General features: G+C 55.2%; 2 protein-coding genes across 3 annotated transcripts; one reads left to right on the top strand and one right to left on the bottom strand.

Annotated features, from left to right (window-relative positions):
• Window positions 1-5470: 5470 nt before the first annotated feature.
• On the bottom strand, window positions 5471-14973 carry CCNQ (cyclin Q). Of its 2 annotated transcripts, none has more exons than XM_064277746.1 (5): window positions 14772-14973; window positions 12275-12458; window positions 10516-10648; window positions 8012-8239; window positions 5471-5980 (listed from the first exon to the last, which is right to left on the bottom strand). In XM_064277746.1, the coding sequence occupies exons 1-5, from the start codon at window positions 14887-14889 to the stop codon at window positions 5951-5953; spliced, it is 693 nt and encodes a 230-aa protein (XP_064133816.1). In that variant the 5' UTR covers window positions 14890-14973; the 3' UTR covers window positions 5471-5950. The 2 variants fall into 2 exon arrangements, with proteins under 2 accessions (XP_064133816.1, XP_064133815.1); XM_064277745.1 differs by having other exon boundaries at window positions 5471-6040; window positions 14772-14968.
• LOC135228959 (basic proline-rich protein-like) lies at window positions 14888-15796 on the top strand. Its single transcript, XM_064278503.1, has one exon. It carries the CDS (start codon window positions 14888-14890, stop codon window positions 15794-15796), a length of 909 nt encoding a protein of 302 aa, XP_064134573.1.
• Window positions 15797-16368: the final 572 nt, after the last annotated feature.

The raw sequence follows: 16368 nt of genomic DNA on the forward strand, positions 1-16368 counted from the left end.
TCCTCAAACGCCACCCGCCAAAGTGCTCTCCCAGCCATCGACTTCTCATCCAGAGAGCATGCGCAGAGGACACAGGCTCCGCAAAGGCATGGGTTTGTGTCTGCTGCCCTGGAGGGCCAGTGGCAGTGCCGCTGCTCAAGTCAGGCCAAGTCCAGCCACCCACAGGATGCCAGTGAAGTGGCGGCACTTTGCCCATGAGGTTCCTTTACCTTGTGAACTGGTGGGTTTCACTTTTGCAGGCTGGTGGCTAGTCTCTAGGCTTGGGAGACGAGCTGAGGGGCAGGGTCACACGGAACTGCAGGTGCAGATTGGCCCTTAGAAAGTTGTGCTGTCCCTAACCATATGGAACAGGGCTCGTCCCACCCCACCTGTCTCAATGAGCTGAGTCCCCTGAGCCAAGCCACACCGAAACTCGCTCGCTCCCTGTTGCTACCATTAATCCTGTGTCACTTCTAAGCAGGATAGTCAGAGCTCAGGCAGAAGAATTCCTGTTGAAAACAGAAAAGCCCACTTAAAATGCCAGCTACAGATCATTTAAAGCCATCCCTTTTTTTCTAAAGGGCACGTTGAAAATGTTACCCATTTGTAAATTGTTCCCAAAAAAGGCAACTCAGCCTGCTGAGGGGCTTTGTGTTATTAAAATAGAAATACAATTTGACACGTGAACTTCACGTGAAGAAGGCAAGCCGTGGACTGCTGCCCTCCCCGGTTCTCTGCGTCCGCTATCGTAGACACCCCGGGAGAGCGGACGGCCAGTATGCATCTACGCTGCCCTCGCTGCTGCTGCTGTATAAAGTTGCCTGGTTTAAGGCTGCCTTCCACTGGAGTGTGGGTGACAAGAGGGGCCAGGAGGCTCTGGGACTTCGGTCTCCAACTCTGGGTTTTGTACAGTCTCAGGCCGAGGGACCTGGAAGGCCCTCTTTACAAAGCACTATATTATACGGAATGGCTTGGTCAACCATGTTCAGTCATTAAATATGTTTTACATTTTTTATCTGCCTGTTATAAAGACGAACAAAAAAATATCTTAATGAGAAAGACCACAGATGCGTAGCAATTTAAGGTCTGTAGTTGAGTTTCCTAATTGAAAGAATAGACCACAATTTCCGTGTATTTAAAAAAAAAAAAATGAAAGGCTCCTACACTCCTGTCTGGGTAGCGTGTGTTCTTTCTTTGCCCCACATCACTAGCTGTCATAGCACTGTCGTACACTGCAGGGGTGGTTGGTAGCCACTAGGCGTGGCGGGGGTTGCGGGGCTCAGAGGCCGATCTGGCCCCAGTGTCACTGGGCACTCCAGGCAACAGCTCCTCTAACCGCAGGAGTCCCCTACTATCATGGGCGGGAAGGGATGTAGCAAGTGTCCACCACACCAAGCCAGGTGCCACCCCTGGCACCCACACAAACTTCCTCTTGAGCCTAAAGCCATTGAAGAAACCCCATTGTTTCTCTGCTCCACACATCGCCCTTCCAACGACCAGAGTCTAGGAGTCTCAAGAAGGCCCAAAGACAAGAAGCAGCCCGCAGAGGCAGACAAGTCGCAATCTTGAAGCTAAGGCTGAGTGAGTTGTGGTAGCTGGCACCTTCTGCAGGGTACGCCCCCCCAACAGAATCGCCATCTTCACCACCTACCGGAATCCCAGGAGTAAGGGGAAAGAAAGCCGGGAAGGAAGAGGCAGGCCAAGTCCCTCTGGATTCGTTTCCTCGGGCTGCCCCAACGAAGGACCACAAAGTGGGTGGCTTGTAGCAACAGGAATTGATGCTCTCACAGGTCTGGAGGCTGGGAGTAAGAATGCAGGGCGTCAGCAGGGCCATGCTCCCTCCAAAGGCTCGAGAGGAGGAGCCTGCCTTGTCTCTCCAGGCGTTTCTTGGTGTGTCTCTGTCTCTGTGTCTCTCCTCCTCTTTTATAAGGATACAGTTATATAGGATTAGAACCCAGGCTATTCCAGTATGGCCTAGCTGATAACATCTTCAAAGAGCCTATTTCCACACAACGTCACATTCACAGGGACCTGGGTTAGGACTTCAATGTATCTTTTTGGGGGACAGAGTGCAACCACAAGAGCAATGCATAGAAAAGCCTGTATGAGAACAAGGCTTGTCCACACTATCCACAGGTCCTGAGAGACAGGGGCCTAATGTTGTGTTTTGTGGTAAATAGTCCTTAGAAAGCAGGTCACAAATATCCCAACACCTTTTCTTTATCTCTGTTCAAAAGACTGGGCTTCTAGTCCCCACCCACATAAGGAAAACGCCCAGATGCCCCAGCGATGGCCACGGGTGACAACCTGCTGAGATAAGGAGCACTGCAAAGACTCTGTGACAGCCAGAGTTCTTTTAAAATCACAGTCACAGCCTGAGGTGTTTTGGCCAACCTGCTCAATTCAGGAACTGGGAGACTGAGTCCCGCAGAGCCAAAGGAACTTGCCCAGTATTCAATCAACAGGAAAGGAAGTGCAGACGCAAAATTCCGAGGAGCTGTCTAGTGGTTTTCTGGGGCTGCACTCTCAGGTTTGGCACAGTGGTTCTCAGCTGGAGGTGAGGGTACTCCTCAAAATGTCCTGGGGGGCTTTATTCAAACTACTCCCTTCTTTCTGACATGCCCTGGGGGGAACAGACTGGAATAGGGGTCACTGGTGGAGATCTCCCGAGGAGTCTAAGGCCCCTCTGTCTGCCAGCCCTCCTTGTCCAGAGCCAAGGATCCCGCTTTATGAGAACTGAGAAAACCGTGAGGAAACTGAGGCTTTTGCTCAGAAAGGAGCTGGCAGCCTGGTTGGGGGAGATCAGACATGGGGCTTCTTCGTTCTTTTCAAGTCCACAATCAGAGGAGGCCAAGGGCAGTGGGTGGTCACACCAAATGGCAGGACAGGCCACACAGGCTAAGCGCAGAGCCAGAGGTCTCCCTGTGCTGGGAGCAAAGACCCCACAGAGGTGCAGCGTTTTGTGGAAAAAGGGACAGCTGAAAGGGCAGAGACCCTGGGGGGCCCTTGTCCTCCACCCTCCATGCCCCAGCCCTGATCTAGCCCCGTCAGCTGCTGGGGCCGCCGTTCCTGTCATTACGCGGTCCTCGGTCCCACTGGGCGGACAGTTGTGGAAACAGTCACAGTAGAAAGGGGGAACCAGGGGCTGTGGGGCCCAGCCTGTAATCCAAGTCTAAAGACTGAGGGAGACCAGCTCACTGAAATGTTAGGGGCAGAGGAAGCCATCGGGCAGGGCGCAGCATCCTTGGAGTGGAGCAGTCTGCCAAGGAGGCCCAGTCAGCTCCTGTGGCAGCCGAGGGCCTAGGGGCATCCAAGTATGATGTCAGCTGTGTGCAGAATGGCCTGGATGCTGGGGCCTGGGCCAGGACTTTACCCCCCTTGCTGTTCCCACACAAAGCGGCCCCTGAGTCAGTGGTGTATCTCAGACTTAATGGCAGAATGGAAGAAATAGAGAACTTCCACCAGGCCCCAAGCTCAGGGCACACACCCAACAGGAAAGTTCCAGAGGCGAGGGCCATGCTAGTGGAAGCTCTGTCCCCGCTTCCAGCCATCATACCCTCTCACATGCATGCCCTGGGCTTGGGGCCTCAAGGATGTTCTCTATTTCCTCCCCGAAGTTGCTCAGTGACGTTCATAGAGTCAAACAGACAGCAAGGGTTGGGAAGGATCTTAAGGAGCACCCAGTCCACTTCCTCAGTCAGTAAGAGATGGATCTTATGCTCAGTAATTTGATTCTGAAGAGAGACTGAAATCCCTTCAGCCAGGGCCAATAGCAAGCAGGTGCTCAGTAACTATTAGTTGGATGAACAAATAAATGAATCATAACCAAACACTAAGTCCCCCGCACCTGGCCACCTGTTCACTCACACACCATAGACCTTCCTCAGTTCCTTTCTTATCTCCCTCCCCAAATGCAAAGAAGCTTCAGGAGGCAAGGGGTTTTTGTCCTACTCCTAGCTTAGAATGGCCCTGGGCACATAGTCAGTACTCAATACGTACTGCTGAATGAATGGCCTCAAAAAACTTACAACAGCAAGAGCTGAACGAGGAGGCCACATTAGGTAGAACCTTACAGTCACACCCACAGAACAGTTATCCCATCCCGAGCCCAGGCCAGGCTGCCCAGCAAGAGGGCTGCGACTTTTCCTCAAATTCTCACCCTGTTCTTCCAACCCGAAAAGGACAAATAACATAGCCAGTTTGTAAACTCAAGGGAACCCCTGTACCTCGCTCATCATCTGCTCGTGACTCCTCCCTGCACCCCCACCGGGGATGCAGGTGAGGCCCATGTAACAGAGTTCTTTTGGAAATGCTGTCATGTCCCTGTGTTGAGGTCCTGGCTGGAGGCCCATTAGTTCCTCTTCTTGAGCAGCTGTTTAAGTTCACACTCTAACCACTCCACCTCCCTTACTGGGCTCTCCCACTCCCAGGCCACTATGCACCACCCTAACTGTCCTGGGGCCAGGTATCCGACAACCAGGGACAGCCCCCATACTCTGGATCCCATGGAGTTACTCAAATTAGCCAATCCCCCAGGGAGCTGGGGACACCTAGCTAGCCCTGCCCGGCCGGCCATACTTCAGCCACCTCCTAACAATTCCAGCATGCTGTCCCAGGTGGTATAGTGGTTAAGAGCTATGACTGCTAACCAAAAGGCTGGCAGTTCGAATCCACCAGGCACTCCTTGGAAACCCTATGGGGTAGTTCTCCTCTGTCCTATAGGGTCTCTATGAGTTGGAATCAACTCGATGACAATGGGGTTTTTTTAACGGGTGCCCTGTGCAGCAGCCTCCTCTCATTCAAAGCTGTACTAACCAAGTCAGCCTTTCATCTGTCCCCGAGTTTCTGTATCATACCCACCACCCAGAGAAGCCACCCTCCAGCCTGATCTCTCCTAGTCATGAAGCCACCCGGCGGCTTCCAGCTTGATGGGGCAGTGCCAGCTCCCGTGACCGTGGGGCTGGTGGGCGAGGGCAGCTGACCAGAGCCCACTCTTCCGTGATAATGGCATCCTGAACCTTATGCCATAGGCTCAGTGGGGGGACTCCCTTCTCTGAAAGGACCGCTCTTGGGTGTGTGTTTTATTTTCCACATCCAAGAGTGGTCTTTTCCAGATAAGAGAGACCGAAGGGGCTCTACGTTTCTCTGGGCTCCTCATCTGGACTTGCCACCTGACCGTGACAAAATAAGCCTAATACCTTTGAATTACATTTTGGTCAGGCCTGGCTTTTTTGAACCAAAATGACATCCCCTAAGCCTGGACTTGCCACCAATGGCTGCGCTCTTTCCAGGAAATTAAGGAGGCTCACCCACAATGTCCCCATGATGCCATCTGGCACAGTGAGACAGAGAGGAGTGAGGACGCTCACGACACGGGGCAGACACTCAACCAGCAAGGCCTGGAGAAGCCAGAGGGGCTGCCTAAAAACATCTGTTGACCCGGAAAGCATCATCGGTGCCTGTGATGCCCTCAAAGGCGGCGTGAGCTACAGACAGAGCAAAGACAGGCTGCCCGTGTGGGTTTGTTATCACCTTTTATTATACAAAATAGAATTCCCTCTATGTTGTACAGTTACCCTTTCCATAAATCTGGCTTTAAAAAATCCCAGGGGGAATAGTCAAACAGGCTACTTTGATTTTCCTCTCAGTGAAGCCACACCTCGAATGCAGTCTGCATCCTCGCAAAGGACAAAGAGCACATGGGTCACCTCAGATCTGCCCATAGGATGGTCTCCAGCCGGCCATCAAAGGGGCACTCCCTTCATCTGGCGCGTGCCTGGGAGGGGCAATCAAGGCCACAGGTCAAAGTGCTATCAGCAGCCATCTCCGGCAGCACAAAGCCATCGGTCCCAACCAGTCCTCTGGGGATGGGCCTGCGTGGCAATGTGGCGGAGCCGTCCACAACTAGCCTGGTGAGTCCAGTCTGCAGCCAAGCATCCTGCTTCTCTTTGGACAGGCCTGGACCAGTGCATTAGGGGATCTCTGTGTCCATGGTATAAATCTGAATGAGATCAGATACAATATTGTCAATGGTTGGCTTGGTAAGGTCGTCACTAAACACCTAGAAAGGAGAAGGAAAACAGGTTCCCATTAGACTCACTCCATGTCAAACCAGGTCACAGACCACTAAACCAAGAACTGCATTTCATCAGCAACAGGGAGGGCACAAGGGCTGCGCCATGAGCGCAACGGTAGTTCTCTTGCAAAGCCAGTGCAGTTCCAGCCCACTGGAGGCCAAAGACTTAAAGCAGAGAACATTCTGGATGGAAGACCACTAGTAATCATCCAACCCAGACAGGAGAGGGGACTTGTCCAAGGCCAAACAGCAAGTTGGTGACAGAGCTGGGCCCAGAGCCCAGTCCTGGGAGGGTGACCTCTAAGCCCTTGGAATATCCAGCCTGGTAAGAGTGCCTTTGTATACCTGTAGCCTTAGGCCACGCCGGATAGTCTATGCCAACAGTGGGATTCACAGTGGGGAACTTGGACCACCCCCAGACAGTCTGTGCTAACAGCGAGATTGATGGTGGCAGCCTTAGGCCACATGGTAACAGCTTGACCTGTGGGGGACTGGAGTCTGAGTAACTAAGGTCAGCGATGTGGGTGCTCCATGCTTACGTGACCGACCCCCAATAAAACCCTGGACAGCAAGGCCTGGCTGAGCTTCCCTGCTTGGTAATATTCATGTGTGCTGTCACACATCGTTGCTGGGAAAAGCAAACACTGTCTGTACAATCCCACGGGGAGAAGACCATTGGAAGCACACGCCTGGACTCTGTCCTATGCACCTCTTCCCTCTGCTGGTTTTAATCTGTATCCTTTCACTGTAAAAAACTGTAACCGTGTGTATAATAGCTTTTCTGGGTCCTGTGAGTGTCCTTCTAGTGAATCATCAAGCCTGACCGTGGTCTTAGGGACCCCTGACAACAAGGAAAGTAAAAACCAATACAAATGAGCTATTGGTCAGATGCTGTGACTGCTCTGGGGTGGGGGTTGCTGTCTGGGGAATCAAGGCACCGACAAAGGACACGAGTCAAGGCCTTGGGCCAAGTCAAGGAGGTAACTGGACCTGAGACTATCCTCTTCCTTCTCCCAAAGAAAGTCAGGACCTTGAAAGGCTACAACCTCTGTGAGATAGTGATCTAGAAACTTCTGAGTGCTGGCTCAGGAGCCTGGGCTGTCTTGCCTGGGGCTCTGGGTGAAAAACAAATACTTCAGAAATAGGGTTTGCTCTGCAGGATCCACTCACTACCTGTGTGGTCCTGGAAACCCCAAGCTGAGAAATGACCGTTAAAAAAGTAGCCCAGGGCAGGCGACAGCCCTGGGGCACCTGGCAGAAGAACGGCAACAGTCTGCGTAAGGAGACAGAGCCAAGCTCTCAGAGGAGCCGCAGGCTGGCAGCAGGAGCCAGGAGGCCTGACGGCACCACTGCATTTCACGCTCAGGAAGGTCTCCTTCCCACGCAGGGATGGTACATCCGCTCGTAGGACAAAGCAGAGGTGCCTGGAAATCCAGCTTCCCCTCGTTTCAGAAAACGCCGGCGCGGAAGCAAGGCACGGGTCAGTCTACTGGCTGGAACACCGCCTCAGGGGAGAGGCGGTCCCAGGCGCAGCTGGACAGACAAGAGGACTGTTGTTTCTTTCCTGTGTAGGCATCAGACAAGGAATAGCTTCCGCTTTCAACAGGGTGGGCAGGGGAGGCGGCACTGAGCTGGGGCCGTGTGAGCCAAGACCTGCAGGAGGCCAGGGAGGAGTCAGGGAGGTCTGGGAAAGAGCCCCTGGGCTGAGGTTTATTAACATCTGAACTAGCTCAAGCTCCCACTGAAGACACAGGATAGGCAGAGAACGATCCGGCGCAAGAATCCACAATGCGTTAGACCACGAGAGCAGCTCCGGTATTCCCAAGCATCCCATGTCATCATGGATAATGAGTGAAAAGGAACATGAACGTCCAGAGAAGGCTGCTCCTGGAGGTCCCTGGGAAAAGGAAGCGAGTACACACTGCAGCCGAGCCACGCACGGAGCGGCTGCCTCACCTGCCACCACGGCTTCTCAGCCTCGGCCTCAGCAGGCACCTCGACGCCGTACAGCTGCAGGGCCAGGTGGAGCACCGCCACGGCTATGTGCTGCGCCTGGAAGCGGAGGCACAGCGCCCCGTGGTAGCTGTCCCGCAGCAGGGCCCAGGCAGTCACAGAGATGGGTGTGCGCTGCCAGCTGTATCGGTTCATCCAGTTCTTGAGCGAGATCAGGTAGTGGAGCAGGTACTGAAAAGACACCTGAGTTAGCCAGTCTTCCTCGGGACCCCGGCCACCATCCCCACTGACTGCCTCCTCACGCCTCACTCTGGCCCTGCCGCCGCCCACCTGCCCACCCACCCGCCACTCTCTCCCAAGTCGCTGCAGTGATCTTTATAAAACACAAATCCGATCATGTCACCCCCCAATGCTTATGCAGGCCTCCACGCCCTGCTGCATCTCCCCCTACCCACCATGGGCCCACCACCCTACCCTTCCTGCCAGACACACTCCCCCAGAGCTCGAAAACCTCTCTGTCCCACCCCCAGCCCCCACAAGACCACTCACTAGCATCCTTCAGGCCCAGCACCAAAGAGACCACCCAGAAGATCCTTATTGGCCATCCCACCACAACCCCTCTCTATGGCATCACCCTGTTCCGGTCACCATCAAAAATCATTTGTTCACTTTTTCACCATTATGTCTGTCCAACTAAGATAAAAGGTCTAGAGGGAAGAGTAGGAGCTGTGCCTCGCGTACCCAGCCCAATGCCACGTGCCACATGGCAACAGGGCACCTGCTTTCGAGGGGACTAGAGTCTGATGGCTGCACTTTTCCAGTCAGTGCTGAAGAACCTGACAGAGCGCCAGACTCAGGCATAAAATCTTCGTGACACCCCAGACCTGAACATCAGCTCCTGCTTTACCCAAATCGCAGGCAGAGGCAAAAGAAACTGCTGTGCTCCCCTGAAAGGCTGGAACATGCATGTACGTGTGTGTGTGGGTTGAATTGTGTCTCCCCAAACAGACAGGTTGAAGTCCTAACCCCCGTTATTTATGAACATGACCTTGTGAGGAAACAGGGTCTTTGCAGATGTTATCAGTTAACATGAGGCCAGACTAAAGAGGCCCCGATGGTGCGGTGGTCTAAGCACTTGGCTGCTAACTGAAAGGTGGGTGGTTTGAACCCCCCAGCTGCTCTACGGGAGAAAGATGTGGCAGTCTGCTTCTGGAAAGATCCCAGCCTTGGAAACCCTGTGGGGCAGTTCTCCTCTGTCCTCTAGGGTTGCTGTGAGTGGGAATCGACTTGATGGCAGTATTTGGTTTGGTATACTGGAGTAGGGTGGGTCCTCATCCTATATGACTGATGTCCTTATGGAAGAGACAAGGACACACACACACACACACGGGAGGAAGGACAGCCATGTGACCACTGAGGCAGAGACTGGAGTGATGCAGCCACAAACCAAGGGACGCCAAGGATCTCTGGCCATCACCAGGAGCTGGGAGAGAGGCCTGGGACAGATTCTCCCTGAGAACCTCAGAAGGAACCAACATGGCTGACACCCCATTTTGGACTCAGCCTCCAGACGGTGAGACAATAATTTTCCGTTCTTACAAGCCACCCAGTTTGTGGCACCTTGTCACAGCAGCCCTGGGACACTCAGATGCTATGACTCTGGCATGCCACGTAGGAAAGAATCCAATACGTCACTTTACACCCAATCCTTAGACTCCTGTCCCAACTAAAGGAAGGAGAAGGGCTCGCAATGCTTAAAGCAGCACGAAGCCATCGGTGCCAATCTGAGTACTCATCCTCAAAGGCCCACGGACTCTGTGTTCTTATGGCTTGTTGTCTTGACAACTCCCTCCCACAGATGCCAGAGCAGCTCCTCTCCCCCCACCCAGGCATTTAGCCAGCATTAAGCCAACCTAGGAAAGACAGTTTAAAAATCCTAGACCAGAGTGCCAAATCGCACCTCCCCGCCTCTCTCTCCCCAAGCCATCCTTCCCAGCTGCTTTCGAGTGGGTCTGAGGCCTCCAAAGTATCATCCAAATGTACTCAAGAGTTTGGCTTTTCCCTTTTGCTGCCGTTCTAGATGGTACTTCTGATGGGGCTTATGTATCTTTAAAAGTGAAAAGTATACTCCATGACTCAAGGTACCTGACTATTCTCATGTATTTCCAAATACCGCTGAGCTGGATATGAGCACCAAGGCCCAAGAGCCACTCACAGTGACAGGGTGATCAGCAGATCCCAAAACTGACCCTGCAGTTCCAGCTACATCATACCCCAGAGTCATTTGAGGGAACAGCAGGGGACCTGCAATGGCTTCTAAGGGTTACACAGATTCCAGCTCACAACCACAGGCAAGTGGAGGAGAACTGCCTGGGAAAAAGTCAAGAACCCAGCGCAACAGGCGGTCGAGCCAGTCACAAGATCACTGAGTGGGGGCACAAGTCAGACAAGCCTCACTTTCCGGACACAGAACACAGGCCTCAGTTCACTCGTCTTGAAACACGTACCTTGTGTGGATGCTGGAAGGAAACCTGGAAACGCAAAACTCGGAGCATGAGCAGCTCGCACTGAACAATGCTGTCTCGGAGCTCCCAGAAGCGGGCATCCAGCTCCAAGGGCTCACTGCTCGGGTTCAAATACCTGCACAAAGAAGCGGCCAGTTACCACAACTTGAGAAAGGCGCCCGAGCAATGGAACAGATCGCACGTGGCGAGCCCCAGAAGTTACGCAGCCAAGTTCAAAATGAGGCTGTGCTTCTGCTACAGGAGAACGTGGGATTATATTTTGCTCATCTTTTTGTCAGTCAGTCTTCATCTGCATGTTTAACATGCAGGATGAAAAGCATAACCAACAGTGTGAAGAGGCAGGCTTCTTTCCAGCCCTGATGGACCGTCCCTGTATCATCCAGTGAGATGGCAAATGCAAGGATTCGCACATTGCCATCGCCCCAGGTAGGCTGAAGCCACGGATGCTGAGTCAGTTACACTCCCCATTATAGCTGGCCTGTGGCCTGTGCTGAGGAGGAAACCCTGGTGGTGTAGTGCTTAAAAGCTACAGTTGCTAACCGAAAGGCTGGCAGTTCGAATCCACCAGGTGCTCCTTGGAAACTCTATGGAGCAGTTCTACTCTGTCCTATAGGGTTGCTATGAGTCAGAATCAACTCGATGGCACTGGGTTTGGTTTTGGGGTTTTGTGCTGAGGACAGTCTTGATGACCTGGAATAGCCACACCCAGGGCTCTTGCTCTGGGCCCCAGGAACTGGATTTACACATGCCACGGCAATGACACATTCAGAAGAGCGCAGGTTTTTCGGTTTTCAATTTCCCAGGTCTTTCTTACCACACTCCCACATACGCAAGCTCGCCAAGACGTATGGGAAGAAGACGCAGAGGCAAGCAATCAGAATCCGTGACTGCTGACTCACTGTGCTGCGGTGCTCACTCATTTCCCCAAGTCCCCACCTCCGCCCACCCGGGCACACATCTAATTGGGAATCGGCACAATTTCCCCTCCTGCTGACTGCCTGCTGTGCACAGAGCAATTACGGTGGACTTGGGCCTGCTTTCCTCTTAGTTCTTCCCCGCACATGAAGACCTGTCCTGCTGAGGTGGGAAGTACTTCTTTGCTCCCTGCTGAGTACTAAAGGAGCAGGAGCGTGAGAGTTTTCGCTCCTGTGATTAGTGTTCCTGGAAAGGCAGGCCCTCATGGCAAGTTCCTAACTTTCCAGTCGTTAGTTCTGGCTTCCTCCACCCTGGGCCACCTTGCGGCTCTCCCCAGCAGGAAACGTGACTCTGAGCTCCTGCTGGGCTGTCCACATCAGGATGAGGGCTGCTCCCTGGCAACATTCGGACTCTGGCTCTCACACCATCTCAATGAGACAAGTGACCCACGTGCTTTTCCATCTCCAGCCACCCATTTCCATCCATCCTGTCCAACGTGGCCGACGAGCCTGCTCCAACACTCCCCTCCCCGTGCTACCTCTGCTCAAGGCCCCCTGTGGAGCCATGGGTACCCTCCTACCCACCTCTGCCCTCTGCCCAGCCTTCCAGGCTTTCTACAAAGGGCCAAGCTGCCCACCCACAGCCCCTGGTCTCCTGACACTCAGCTCAATCCCACCTCTGCTGGTGGGGCTTTTGACTCCGCTGCAAGGCCCGCTGTTGTGTTGTTTGGACTACCAGGCCTTTGGAGCTCAGCTGGCCCTTTTCTGCCCACCTGGGCTGGCCACTCAGTGGCCGTGAACAAAGGCCCAGCCCACGCAGCACTTACCTGTTGGACACGTTGATGATGTCCCGTGTGCGCAAGTGCTGCTCCTCCACCTTGCCAGCCAAGTAAATGGCAGACATGGCAATCAGGTAGGGGTCGTAGGCGTCCAGGTCTGTCTCGCCAAAAAACTTGTGGTAAATGGTACACGCTGTGGCAATAGGGATGGACTGCAGCCCTAGCTTGACACCTGCAGGAAGGAAGTGGGCGGGGCATGCTTCAACACCTGACCGAGCAGGACAGAGAACCAGAAGCCTGCCCAGACGACAGAAGGGAAAAAGGCCTCTGAGCCATCAAGTCAGATGCCACAAGTCCAGATGTTACAGGTTGTACTCAGTACTGGCTTCCTCATCTGCGGATTTGAAACAGTGAGAGAAGCAAGCAGGGTGGCTAACAAGAGAAAAGCATGGCCATGGCTGCGGCTGGCTCCAGGGAAGAGGACCAATGCACCACCAATAAACAGGGTTTGAAAAGCAGCACAGGCCAGAGGCGTTTTAGTTAGGGTGCTAGGGACTGAACTGCAGCCCCCAAAACATACGCCGAAGTTCTAAGCCCTGTACCAGTGAATGTGACCTGGTTTGAAAACTGGGTCTTTGAAGATGTTATCAGCTAAATTAACATGAGGTCATACTGGAGTAGGGAGGGTCTAATCCCATGTGTAGTGGTTAAGTGCTATGGCTGGCACTGGGGGTAATCCCATCTGAGTGGTGTCCTATAAAAGCGGAGAAGAGACAGAGGGAAGGCAGCCATATGGCCACAGAGTTAGGGTGCCACAAGCCAAGGAACACCTGGGGCTACCGGAAACCGGGAGAGACAAGGAAGGACCTTTCCCCTAGAGCCTGTGGAGAGAGCATAGCCCAGCTGACATTGATTTGGAACTCAGCCTCCAGAACTGGGAGACAATGAGTTTCTGTGGTTTTAAACCATCCATTTTGTGATACTTTGTTATGGCAGCTCTAGGAAATAAATACAATGGTTAAAGCCCACATACCCCTTGTCAGCTCCTGAGGAAATTACTGCAGAAACTAAACAAGTTCACAATGACCACAGTTAACAAGAGAAGATTGAATCATAGTCAAGAGACAGACGGAAGAAGGTGGAGTGCATCCTCTACCTGAGAAGGTGTATGAGTTCCCTGTGGCTGCTATAACAAATGACCACAAACTCGGTGATGTACAACACAAATGTACTCTCTTACAGTCCTGGAAGCCAGAAGTCTGAAATGAGTCTCGGTGGGCTAAAATCAAGGTGTTGGCAGGGCTGGTTCTTTTTGGAGGTTCCAGGAGAGAATCTGTTTCCAGCTTCTAGAGGCCACTTGCATTCCTTGGCTTGTGGCCCCTTCCTCCACCTTCAAAGGCAGTGGTGTAGCATCTTCCAACTCTGCTTCCATCACCACATGGCCTTCTCCTCTGACTTTGGCCTCTTGTGATTATATCAGGCCCACCTGGATAGCCCAGGGTACTCTCTCCATCTCAAGATCCTTGCCCACATTTGCAAGTCCCTTTTACTATACAAGGTCACATTCACAGATTCCAGGGGTAGGGTGTGCACATATTTGGCCTTTCCCAAAGGGCAAGGACAAGTGCAATATGTTTCATAAAGAATTCCTTCGAAGGTGATGACTAGAAGAACGTTTAGCATTTCAAAACTTAAGCTTTACTTGTATCGCGCATTCCCATAACTGTCCACGCCTTTCACAGCACAAACCCTTGAAGGCCAGGATGCTTCCCAGTTGGATGACAGCAGATGAGGGGATACTACCATCACTCCTTAATCCACTTTGCAACTCTTCTTGGAAATCCAAGGAAACAAAAGAGTCAGAGATTAATGGTCCTATACAGTCTCCTCTAGGCCTTGACTTGGAAGCTGAGTCACCAACCTCTCCCACCCCCCAAGAGTGCACGCAAAGCAATAAAGGTATGACATAGCTACTGTCCCCACTTGAACGAGACACAGGCGTTTCTACAGGAATCAGACGGCTGTGTTGCCTTCCCTTGGGAGCAAAGGCACACAACACCATGTGGCCGCCCTGCCATGGTTCAGGACGCAGGTCCCCAGGAGACCAGACCTCGACAACAAGGCTTGTCCCAGGCCTCATCGCCAACAACGTGCTCCAAAAGGCTCACTGCGACCAAATGCCAGAGCGGGAGGGATGCCCGGAGTCAGGTGTGGCAGGAGGCGCTACAGACTCCAAAGCCCAGCGGCGACCGGGCCGCCACTTTCCGTCTGGAGGGCTGGGGGCTCCGGGGCCAGTTTGCCCCCAGAGAAACGGGCCGAACAGCTCCATGCCAGGTACACGGGACGCGACCCGGCCCTTCACCAGGCTAGGGCGGGTCTTCGGGCGCGCCTCCTCCAGGAAGCGGTGACAGTCACTGCAGCCCGGGCGCCGCCGGCTGTGCACTCCCGCCAGCGAACACGCACTTCCGCGGCCCCCGTCCCGGCTAGGGAGGCCCAGGCCCCGGGGCCCGCGTCCGGCCCGCCCGCCCGCCGGGGCCGCGGTTACCTGCCTCCATGATGAACCTCGTCACTCGGAAGTGTACCCTCGTCTCAGGCGCTGGCCGCCCCTCGGGCCGCGGAGCCACCGCCCCTTCTCCGCGGCTCTCCCAGCGAGCCGCCTCCATGAGGCGCGGCCCCACGCGGCCCGCCGGAAGGAGAGCAGCCCCAGCGGGCGGGCGGGCGGCCTGGCGGGCGGCCTGGCGGGCGGCCCGGCGGGCGGGCCGGCCAGGAGACGCCCGCTCCGCGGCCCCAGGAGGTCCGCGCGACGGCCCCGCCCCCAAGGCCCCGCCCCCGCCGGGCCTGTCTGCAGGCCCCGCCCCCGACCCCGCCCCCGCCGGCCCACCCGCCCCCAAGCTGAGCGCCGCGGGAAGGTGGCACGCCCGAGCGCGCAGGCGCAGGCGCAGGCGCAGACGCAGGCGCCAAGGCCTACAGGCCCGCAAGGCCTTCGTTAGCCCACACCGCCCGCGGGATCCGCTCGCCCTGGACCCAGGGCCAGACCGCCCCGTCCCCAGGACCTACCCGCCGCGCCCTCCGAAGCCGAGAGCCCCGCCTCCGGGAACCGTGAGCTCCACCCCAGAACCCGTCCGCCCCGCCCCCGGCAGTCGGGAGCTCCGCCCCTGGGAGCCAGGAGCCCCGCCTCTCGAAACACGCCCCGCCCAGGGGATCTGCCTGCCTCGCCTCAGGAGCTTCACCCCCCGCCCGCCGGACCTGCCCGCTCCTCCTCTGGGACCCGCCCGCCCCGCCCCCGGGAACAAAGAGCCCCGCCTCCGGGAACTGAGAGCCCCGCCCCCGGGAACCAGAAGCTCCACCCCCGGGATCCGCCAGCCCCTCCTCCAGGAGCCAAAAGCCCCGCCTTTGACTGCCGAGTGCCCCGTTCCCGGTACCCGCTCGCCTCGCCCGTGGTACCCGCTCTCCCTGCCCCTGGGAACAGGAACCCGCGGGGCGGGGCAGGGGAGCTCCCAAGTGCGCCGCGAGGTCAAGGACCGAGGGCAGCCCCGGCACCCCAGCCGCAAGTCCCGGAGGTCTGACTAAGGTGGCCCCTAGTGGCGGAGGACCCGACTCCTCGCCCTCTGCAGGAGCCCTGCCTAGAGGGCCGCCTTTCTCCCGCCGCCTCCCACGGCTGGCTCCATGAGGGACCCCGGACCCAAGGAGACCATGTGAGTGTGGAGTCGCTGTCCTAACGGAGACCCCAGGGCCTGCATGCTTCCCTACAGGGCCTTGCCTCCTTCCGGGGCGGGAAGCTCCCGGCGACAGCCCCCTTACCTGAACAAATGAATGAATGAAGAAAAATGCACCGGGCCTACATCCCCACGTGGGCCCCAGGGAGGTCAGACATTCCAGTCAGAACCCAAGGCCAGGGAATCCCCTGAGCCTTCAATTTCCTGCCAGCTGTCACCGCTGTCCCAAATGTGGCCTTCCCTGCTTCATCCGGCCAGCCAGCCCCCGATGCTCCTTGGCTCCTTGAGGGCCAGGACTGGACCTCCTCCCGAGGTAGGGTGAGCAGGCGGATTCAGAGAGTGATTATCGGAGCATTCTCATCTACTGTTTCTTGGGCCCTTCCCAGTAATTAAGTCACAACTCGCCTCACAATGGAACTATTAATA

The sequence above is a fragment of the Loxodonta africana genome, chromosome X (assembly GCF_030014295.1).
Source record: "Loxodonta africana isolate mLoxAfr1 chromosome X, mLoxAfr1.hap2, whole genome shotgun sequence".
NCBI classification, from domain to species: Eukaryota; Metazoa; Chordata; class Mammalia; order Proboscidea; family Elephantidae; genus Loxodonta; species Loxodonta africana.